The 11337-nt window shown below is 32.9% G+C and overlaps 1 protein-coding gene across 1 annotated transcript in view; it reads right to left on the bottom strand.

Annotated features, from left to right (window-relative positions):
- Nucleotides 1-2852: 2852 nt before the first annotated feature.
- LOC123709775 (protein embryonic gonad-like) overlaps nt 2853-11337 on the bottom strand; it is an 86432-nt gene continuing 77947 nt past the window's right edge. The window contains exon 3 of the mRNA XM_045661315.1: nt 2853-4053. Coding sequence (XP_045517271.1) covers nt 3148-4053 — 906 coding nt within the window. The 3' untranslated portion in view covers nt 2853-3147. The remainder of the gene's footprint in view (nt 4054-11337) is intronic.

The following is an 11337-nucleotide window of genomic DNA, read 5'->3' as shown; positions in this document are numbered from 1 at the left end:
ATTTATCTACATGACACCATAATTGAAGGCTTATCAGCAGGCCTGGTAAGCATAACTGAATTATGCTTACTTGCTACTTACTATTTGTAAATTTACCTTTTTTGTACATTTTTTAAGCACAATTTTTATTAATAACAATAAAAGTAGTGAGCAGTGTATGCTAGTCGCGCTTCTCTCCACCATAAGGTCGAAGGAGTCGATGTCGAGATTAGAATCCACGTCCACGTTTGTTGTCCACGAGGAAACCACTAAATTTAAACCGATGACCAATTCGTCTTAGGTTCCTTCAAGAAAAGAGACCAATTCCTAAAAATACAGCAACGCACTGGCGAGCCTTCTGGCAATGTAAGTGTCCAAGAGCGGCGGTATCACTTTTCATCAAAAATGGCAGGCACATAAAGCTGAAATATATGCTATGCCATTCAAATTGTTTTTGTCTTCTTCAGATATAGTTTCTCTAGCCTAAGTAAATAAAGCCATTCGATATTCCTAATTATGTAAATCATAGCCTACAAAACTTTCTCACAACGTAGTTTCAATATTAGGTATCTATTGAATAATTAATAATTGATTTTCGGAAGCCCACAGTAGTTGACAGTAGCGTAACAATTTTCGATCAATTTTCGTCAAGCCATTATAAACCTTACATCATAGGCTTGTCTATTCTAATTTAACTCAATATTTGCCTAGTTTATTCACGGAATAAACACTAATACTAGAAAATTAGTGTTTGTTCATTACTTATATATTTCTGTAAATTCATATATTGTAAGAAATTTTAATAATTGTTATTTAATTAGATTATTATTTTAAGTATCCATTTCAGTCACAGTAGATTTAACACGTTCCGGCTGTGCACTAATCTTTCTATGAGAACATTTGTTCGCTATGGTGAAGAGAAATATAGTCAAATCATTCATAAAGGTGAACTCAATGTACACTTATGAACGTCAAAAATAAATATGTATATAATGCATCTAATTTTACATTTTCTGCCAGTTCTCAAATCAATGGCGTAGAACTGAAGATAGAACTGGCATTAACTCTCCGCTCCGCTCTCCGCCACTCATCTGTCAAGCACAGGAGACTTCTAACCTACTTACATTACAATCTGTGGTTGGGTCATTATCTGGTCACAGTACTAAATTTTTTATATTTATGGAATGTATTTAATAAAAAGAAAAATGTTTCTTGACTTCCTAGTTTTTCAATAGTGGAGGAATTCCTGTTACATTAGATTTTTCTAATGCCTTATGACACCAGTTATAAATTATTATTTGTTAGGAAGCATAAGGATAATAATACGGATTCCCGTTAGGAGGTGCCAGGTAACATTGGCACCAAAATGTCCAGGACATGCGTTTTGCTGGTATATCATTTTTTGCCTTGACTATGTATCTTCATAATAATTTAGTTATCTTCTTATTTGTTTTTTGTAACACCTTGAGCCTATTTTATGTTAGTTGAGTAGTTTTTTTTTTTGTTTTAGGTAGGTCTTCGCATATAATTATCAAATCAATCTATACCAATACTATAGAAACTATTTTAAAAGACTAAGCATGGAGTTTCTTTTCTATATGAAACTATTTTTGGAACTAGTAATTTTTTGTAATATTTCTAATTTGTAATTTTGACTTTCAAACGTGCAATTTTAATAGGTCTTCTTGAATTAAATGATTTGACTTTGACTCCCCACTGGAATACTCTGAATTACCAATGAGTCTGTGTAAGTTAGGTTTTTGAGGGATAAATAATTAAATAAAAGAAATCATTTCTTTGCTGATTTATAATGAGCATTCAACTATGATATTGACATGAGCAATACAAAAATGTATAAAAGTATAAAATCTCCAACAAAATGAAAAACAAACAACGAAACATTAACACAAATCAAACCAAAACACAATCTAATTATAAATTACAAAATAAGAATTATTCTACTTCAATCTTAACTAATATGACTCAATTAACTGGCCTTAAAACTAAAATAAATACTTAAGATTCCAAAAGGTCTAATTTACTTGTTTCGTTAACGAGCTGTTTGGTAAAAAAAAAATCTAAACAATTCTTAATGTAGCATTTTTTCGATATAACATATCGTTATATATATCTATATAACGGCTATATCATATCGTTTTATTATGGTTACAATATTTTTCTTTTAAACATAACAAACAAGATTCTAGTTTTAGTCAACAGTTGATAGTAGCAAATACATTTAAATAATAAAGATATATTTGACAACAAAGAATGGTCAGAAGGAAAAATCGAAATTGCAAGATAATGGTCTCTCAGTTTTTGAGCTTATTCATTACAAACATAAAAAATGGAAAGAACAACTCATATATTGGTGTAGAAATTACGCCAAACTCCAAAATGGCTACCATTTAAACACACAAGAAGAAAATACAGCAAGCTACCACTAGCATCTCGATGCAACATATAGTAGATACCAAACAGCTTGTCTAGTTGTAACATAGTCATCAGTAGTCAATATTTACATTAATTTTAAGCTTCAACAAACTGGCCACAAATCCCATTAACTACATTGGTAATACATATATACACTGGCAAATAACACTGGCACAAATATCAGTTTTACGAACTAAATTTTTAATATATTAAATTTTAGGAAACAGGAGTTTTCTTTCTCAAGAGCTACTTTGAAAAATAATTTAATGTTTTAATTAAAGCCGATATTCTGTGACAAGCTCATGAATTTAAGACATAAAGTATGATCTTTTTTTAGATTAAACATGTGTTCTAAAATAAACTATATTTTGAGCATTGTCAAAATAGTCAGAAAAATGATTTTGGATAAGTGAATTTCTATACAATAAAAACAAAAAGAAACGCAGCCAACTTTTTCGAAAATAAACTCATTATTATTTTATTCCTAAACACACATTAAAAGTCAAAACACGACTTATAATAAACATGGCATTCGATATCACTACCTCATTGTTTCTTTAACTTAATATCTAAATAAAATCAAAATGAACTAAAATAATTAAAAATTTAAATACTCTACATTGAAGGAATGTCCGGATTCTTAAATACTGTATGGCAGAGTAATTTCTTAATTAATTTATACAGATCTAAGGTATTTACATTTAAATAAACGTGTCTGGAATGATTAAAATAACATTACCCTGTCATTGGTACTTCCTCCGTCCGTCCTAGACTTAAGTCGAGGGGATTTTTCATAATATCTTTGCTACTGTCTGAATTCAAGTCAATGCTGAGTTCTGGCTCGGAATCGCTAGCGTCATTAGGATTCCTAAACAATACAGCAGTAGACTTGATGGATAGATCGATAGGTTGATCTTGCTCCACAGCTATCCCGGCAACAGCAGGGGTATGTAAAAGTAGATCACCACCATTGTGACCTTGCCAACTCATGGCTGGAATTTGTCGCATTTGTGGCATTGGAGATGGCATAAAGGCCACACTACGAGGGGTAAAACTAGGTGTTGGAGTCAGCTGATGAGATAATCCAAAGGGAGCCATTGAGGGCTTTTTCCGTTTAACATCTTTATTTTGATTTCTAATCGCATGTGAACGAATGTCCTTGTCACTGCTTGGCGATGACGCAGATCGGAATATACTTAAACCACTAGTGCTTCTTGAACTATTATCATCTTCTGGATCAGCTGACGATGCCCCCGAGTCAGACGGCGAGACGCTCTGCCGGGTTACGTCGTCAGTAAATGACTTCTCAGAATTTTTATAATATTCAGCTAAAGCCGCCGCCGGCAAAAGATTTGTTGGGAGGAAGGAAGGATTTATTGACGTGTTAAATGAAGGCGGTGATTTATTTGTCTGTAATTGTTGTATATGCTGCTGTTGCTGTTCCTGCAAGAGGCAATGTATTTTGAACCAGTTCGACCTCCTTCCGTACCTCGATCCAGATTTTGACATTCCAACGAGTAGGCATTTTCGTAACCTGCACGCTTTGCAAGCTGTCCTGTTCTTCTTATTGATGACGCATTCACCATTGTTCTTGCATTCGGATATCGAGGACAGGTTGTTATATGTCCGCCCGAAGAACGACTGTAACAAGAGAAATTCGAAATTTAAAATATGTGAATCAAAAATTCGATTTTTGTAAAAAAACGTCTGCATTAATTTCGTGTAAAATATTGACTTCCGTAGCGGGCATAAGAAGTAGTAATTTATATGTCATACAGTTAAAGTCGCATGTGAGCTTATTCGATTCGACCCATGCCCGAAATTAAAAACTACATTTTTCAAAAAGTCATCATAAACAGTCGCTCGCAGTGAATGTGGGTCATATCGAGCGACGTATCTCACGCTTAATATTGCAGATGTACTCTCGTGTCCTGTTGCGTTCATAAATTATGGGTGTAATTCGTGGATTTTGGATTTGGAAGTTGTCATGCTGAGAGCGGCCTCGGTTCTTTTACTCAATTAAAACCGTACAGAGGATAAATTATTTGACTGTGCTACAGTTTCGTTCGCCAATTTCGATTTTCAGTAAATAAAGATCTGTCACATTATTTTAGATTGGAACAACTGGCCGTTTTAAGGATTCGAAATGAAACTTAATACAAAGAGATAATGATATGAAATCTGATTAAAATTTTGTCAAATAAACATAATTATGGTTGGTATAATTTTAAGATAAAAAAGAAACAGTCATAACTGGGATCGGTATGCCCATCTCATATTTAAAATGTATATTAATAATACACGTAACGGTGTATCATTCAATTGTTCAAAGTATACGTACTGTTTGATGATAATAGATTGTCCTACTCTAGTAACATTTGATATTTTTTTACGTAAAACATTATTTTACATAAACCTATAATAGAGAGAGAGAGAAAAATATTGCTCCACATATACTGTCTCAAAATTTCAATAAAAACCTAATATTTTAGTATGCACGAATCTAAATTTGCAAGTAAACATCAGTTATTAAAAAAAATCGGATTAGAACGCATTAAAATATGTATACTAAATTATGCTTAAAGCGTTTCATAAATAAACCAGAATATAATGAAGCGTTCTAGATTAAGTTGAAAGGCCTAAGTCCGACTTTTCGCGAACATTGCATGAGTCAAATGATGAGAAATTGAAGAACCCCTCTTCGTTATGGGTGAGGATATCGCGCTTTAGATAACAAGCTCTAATTGAGCGTTGTACGTGCCTCGGATCTACACTGTAATTGTACTAGGGTACTTTTATTGTTGGTCATATTCTAGAGATTAATTGGTTATGATAGTCCTACTAAGTGGACTGTCCTGGTTTAAAGCAGTATGTTTTATTGTCGGAAGGAATTGAGAAGATTTTTGCAAGAATATATTTTTAAGTGATTACAACTAAGGGCTAATTTATAATCAGTTTATTGCTTATAAGAAAATCTTCTAGGAAGTCAGAAGAATGAGAAATATAGAAGTTAATGTAATAATATTAATCAAAACAATATTGAAGTTATAAATAAACAGCATATACGCTTATTAGGATTTAAAATACATTCTTGGCCATCAAAAGTGGAATTATTTAAGGTATAGATAGATCTTGTCAGTTCTTTGTTTTGAGATATTAATTAAAAAACGGGACGTTGATAGTTTAACAAAAGTTTCATTAATAATTTGTATTTTTATTGACATATTAAAAATCAATAAACGAGTCAAAAAACAATTTTAGATTAAAAAAATCACTATATAGCCACAGAATACAGGAAGCTTCGCCTCGGCTGAACATGAGCTGTGTCCCCGTTTGAAAGTCAAAAACAATTATTTAAATACGTTGTCAATTTGAAGCGATCAACTCATTTCCTACTGCCATTTGCAGAAAATCATATCATTTGTGATTTATTTCGCAGGAATATGAATAATGTAAACATATCAATGTCTCATTATTGAGGCAGTCAATATAGAACCTATCAAGCCACCGTAAAATACATCTTATGTAACATGAATTGCGATTCAAAGTTCATTATATCTAATCACAAGTCTTAGATGAACTTTGTCATATAAATATACACTCTATGATTGTAACCATAAAAACGATATTCGCTTCGTGGTAAACATTCGTGTTTGAACCTAACTGAAAGAGCTGTCAATACAATCTTTATCTTAGATCATATCTAGCCATAGGGTGACTTGAACGGTATAATGTTTTTAGATTCTTTACCATTATTTTATTCATATTTTGTGGTGTGTAAAATCGTTACTATAATGATATACTATAGTCTCGAATAAGACTTTAATGTGGAATGGATTTTAGTTTTAACAAAAATGTGTTTATTCAATATAAACAATGCATTATAATGTGTTTGATTTGGGAACCCTTTTATGTAATAAACACCTGTGTAAAAGTACGAGCCATGGATGTACATTTCGATCACTTATAAGCGTGACGATTTACCAAATCGTCGGAGTTACGTCCTGAGAGTATAGCCCTACGCAGGAACTCTCTTCTACAAACAGTTATTCGTTCATAGCGATTAACTAAATCATGGGAGTTACACCCCGAGAGCATAGCCAGACGTAGGCACTCTCTTCTACATACAGTTATTCGTTCATAGCCATTAACTAAATCATGGGAGTTACACCCCGAGAGCATAGCCAGACGTAGGCACTCTCTTCTACATACAGTTATTCGTTCATAGCGATTAACTAAATCATGGGAGTTACACCCCTAGAGCATAGCCAGACGTAGGCACTCTCTTTGACTGTTAAATTGTATTCATTCGGTATATAGCAATTAGCACGTCATTATTTCGCTCATATTCTATTGTAACACGCGAGTAGTGAATATAGCGTAAATCAATAAACCTCTATTATTTAAAGCATCCCGTTGACCCAGGAACCGTACAGTAAGGGTTCCCAGATCTTTTATAACAAACATAATAGTAAACTTTTGAACAGTTTTCTTTAATTTGTTTTTTCAATTACAATTTAGTTTTTTTTTTTTTTCACTCTTCTTCTCTCAATTTTCTTTAACAAAAACAATGTAACCCGTTACACACGTGAGTGCATGAGTGAGTGTAAAGTGTAACTACTGTGTCTGCATCTCTTTTTTTAATACAAAGATCTTCTTTTAACATGGTACATATAGTTAGTATATTTTCAGGGACAGTAAAATTTTAAACTTTAGATAAAATTTCTTATTCAAAATATTCATATAGTGAGTATGAATTAGAAAATTCGTTGTATAAAATACATATTTTCTGATTATGTATACTTACGTTTATTAGTTTGATATACAGCGATAAATTTAAATTATAATAGGCCATAGCTAAATGCTCGTGGTGACTGCTCGGTGCCCAGATGTCTTGTAACAATCATTAGGCAGATATCTTGATCGTGCAAACAAGCCGTGTTACAACGGACGCCACTTAGCTTAGTAGATTTATTACTGTACTAGCAGCAAACGCTTCTGTATTACACTTAAAATTTCATATAAATAAGTTTCTATGTTGACTGTACCAATCAATGCCAATAATATGCCAATTTGGTGACTCATAAAATTGACTTAACAATATTTACGGGGTTAAAATATTATAATTAAAACTACATAAAATTACAGTGTTGTCAATAAAACCTAAAATTCCGAGTAGCGTAAAGATTATTTTTCTAAAGCTACATTAAAATCTGGTAGTCATCCATAGATTGTTTACCTGCAAGTTACCTGCTACGCTGGTAAACATCAAATATCTTTAATTTTATCGATCGAACTTTGGGCTTAAGATATTGTGTTCTTCACTGTTACATGTAAAACCATAATTGCTTAAAACTGTTATAGACTATAGAATTTATAAAATGAAAAATAAATGTTTTAAAGTGTTCCAAGCTCAAACACAACTTTGTTATTTTTAAGCGTTATGGTTTATAAGATCTTTATAAAAGGTCACTTATAAATATAAATTTAACATACTAAGCATCATTTACAGGTCTTAATAGCGAGTTTTTGTATGATTCCAGACTACATTGAAATTGCATACTAAATGTCTGTATCGCTATTGTAAGCAAGAAAGTACTTTGATTGAAACATGTCTCGAAACTAGTAGGCGCCTTTAATGCTTATTAATTCATTGTAACTGTCTAAATTAATAATTTAATTTATTTTTTAAACAATAGATGGCGCTGTGCATTTTGATACGCGATAACAACGCTTAATATATATTAATTAAAGCAGAGCCCCCTGTTCATACAAAAACACCCCGTGCTGAGATAAAAATACCCTTAAGGCCAACAGTGAGATTCCATTAAAAAGAAAAAAAATGCTTTGTAATAATACGCAATGGAAAGCATGTTATAATATGATGAAATAACTGTCAACATTTTTTCATTTTCCAAATAGTGCGTGTCGTAGGTGTGGATTCTCACGACCTACAAAACCTCAATTCTTTATACAAAGCTATTTTCTAACGCATTATTTATTGCCGACAGGTCATGGAACATTTAATGTATTGCCTATATACAAACGTTAATTAAAATGTAAAATTGTTAATTGATTGTAATTATTATTTTAATGATTTACGCGATCTACTTTTCTAATGCCTAAAGAGACTAGTGTTAGTCTAATAGTAGTGGCTTCAGCGTGCGACTATCTCTGAGATCGTATGTGTATCCCGAATGTTTACTAATGGCCTTTCTGACTGCGCATCTAACACTTGTTCGTCAGATAAAGAAAATAATCGTGAGGAAACCGGCTTGCCACAGACCCAAAAAGACAACGGCGTGTGTCAGGCACAGGATCTACTTGCCTATTAGATTGGCAGATGATCATTAAACAGATATAAAAATCTGCAGCATACAGCACTTATATAGGTGTACATTTTAAATCAAACATATTCCTGTGTATATTATTAAAGTATATACTTCGGAATACCATATTAATATTAACTTAATGCACACGTACGAAGAGGTGGGCATACAATAACTATCCACATACTAATATTTCGTAATTTTAGTTATTATATCAATTATTAGAGAAACCTATCACCTACCTCACAAGTCAAGCGTTTGGGTGGCATTTACCTGTGTGGTTTTGGAAAATTTTGGGTGAAAATGGGTTATTTGCGATTATATAATGGTAATGTGCAATATATGTATTTTTTATCTGGATGAACATTAACATAGACATATACATAAAAGCATAAAACGCCATCAGTGTATGACGCTTGTAGTTGCTAAACGCAATGACAGTATGTGGTTTTTGTATTTAGGTTTCAACCACATCTGGGTCAGAGACGTAAAACAAGCCGTAATAACTACGTGTCGTAGATCGTATAAAAGCCATTTTTATATCAGAAAATCCTCTTAGCATACAAGAGGATAACATATGAAAAATTAAGATTATAATATTATATTTATAAAAAGATTACATTTACGTTTTTTATGTAGCATTATAGTGAATTAATATTGTTGTTATGACTAATACAATTTCTAAGTGGCGGTGAGCAGGCCACAGCATGCATGGACAAGAACTGATGGACCCGCAGGACATCCTTGACATCCTTGAGTAGAGACCTGGGCAGAACAAAAGACTGCGCGGCCGTCCGCCTACTAGGTGGACTGACGACATCATCAAGGAGTTCCCAGTGGATACAAAGAGGCCAGTGTTGGGCGTACTGGAGGAAAATGTAAGAGGTCTACGATCAGAAAGGGACCGAGTAAAGAGGATGATGATGAAATAATAAAATTTAAAGTGTTGGCTTAGTGGGCGTCAGCGTGCGACTCGCATCCTTGAGGTCGTAGGTTCGATCCCCAGCTTTGCAACAATGTATTTTCTTTCTATGTGCGCATTTAAAATTAAATTGAACGGTGAAGGAAATAGGGTGAGGAAACCGGCTTGCATTAGACCCAAAAAGTCAGGCACTGAAGTCTCATCACCTATTCTATAAATGATCATTAATGATCTGAGGCCCCGACCTTAAAAGGTTGTAGTACCATTGATTTATATTTTATTTGTATAAGAACAAGTCCGTATTTACATTTCTGATATCCTATATTTCCTTTTACTTTTCGTCGAATTCGTATTGAGCAAATAAAATGTGTTATTGTACTTGAATACAGATTCAATATTACAAAATATGCTAATTTTGTGAAATTACGTAATGGCAAACACGCGATTACTTATGTCAAGTGGCTGTACCAATAAAATCAATTGGCAAGTTGGCGTGTTCGGAGTTCAATGCAAATAATTTCTTTTTCTGACTTATTCAAGTGAATTCTGATATTTTAAATGTTGGTTGATTTTATTTTTCTTCTCATACAACTGGGTTAACATATGTAATTAGAATGAGTTTGTAAAGTTGCGAGCATGCCTAAGAATCAAAATGGTTGGCAACGGTGGTAATCACAAAATGCTAATTACAGCTATTAAAAGGCCGGCGATCCACTCGCGAGCATCTAAAATTATCCATGGGTCGCGGTATTACTTAATATTAGGTGAGCCTCCTGACAATTTGACCCCCCCCCCCCTCCCTTTCAGAGATAATTCTTTATATACATTAAAAAACATATGTATAAAAGTAGCTTTTTTAAATCATATTTTATTTTGCACGTATATGAATACCTTCGAGTTAAAATACATATTAAAAACATTATATAATCATAACACCAAAAATACTATGAGCTCCAACTTATTTAACGTAATTTATTCATAGTCGTGCGCGTAAAACATTTTTGGTGTTAAGATGCGCCTACGCACTTGACCCGTGATCTATGGAAATCTCAGGTGGAGTGTGAATTGTGATCTACTTTAACTTTTGGGTGCTATGTACATAAAAAATGACTGACACGTCACTATAAGGACATTTAAAGACAATATATTTGATTTATCAATACCCAAAGTCCTAACTATGTGTTCACACTATCAGAGTTAATATGAGCTAAAATCAAAGCCTGGTAATATATACTAGTTGGCCTCGTGGATCGAGAATGCGACTTACATGTCTGATGTCGTAGGATGGAACCCGTCCTGCAATGGACTTTTATATCTCACTCACAGAAGAAAAAAAATTGAGTTATTTCTTTTTGTACTGTTAGTAGTTCACACTTTTTCCTTATTTCACAACAATGATATCATGTTTCTGTGAAATTGTGTTATGTGATACATATACTATATCTATACACTTATCTTGATCAAATTGTGTTGAAAACCCACTGACGCAGTATTGTTTCTAGGTATTAATAAAGTTTTAATGCTTCTGTTATAAAACTAGTTTTTTCAATTTAGATTAGACGTTTCTATAATTAAATAAGAGAAATGTCTAGCCAATGCTATTATAAAAGAAAACGTTTTATCTCAACAATATTCAGTGACATTTCAACCTTTTATATTTTGGCTTCATTTCTG

This window comes from Pieris brassicae, chromosome 5 (assembly GCF_905147105.1).
Source record: "Pieris brassicae chromosome 5, ilPieBrab1.1, whole genome shotgun sequence".
NCBI classification, from domain to species: Eukaryota; Metazoa; Arthropoda; class Insecta; order Lepidoptera; family Pieridae; genus Pieris; species Pieris brassicae.
Note: the sequence above shows the minus strand (reverse complement) of the source record. Positions and strands in the feature narration are given on the sequence as shown.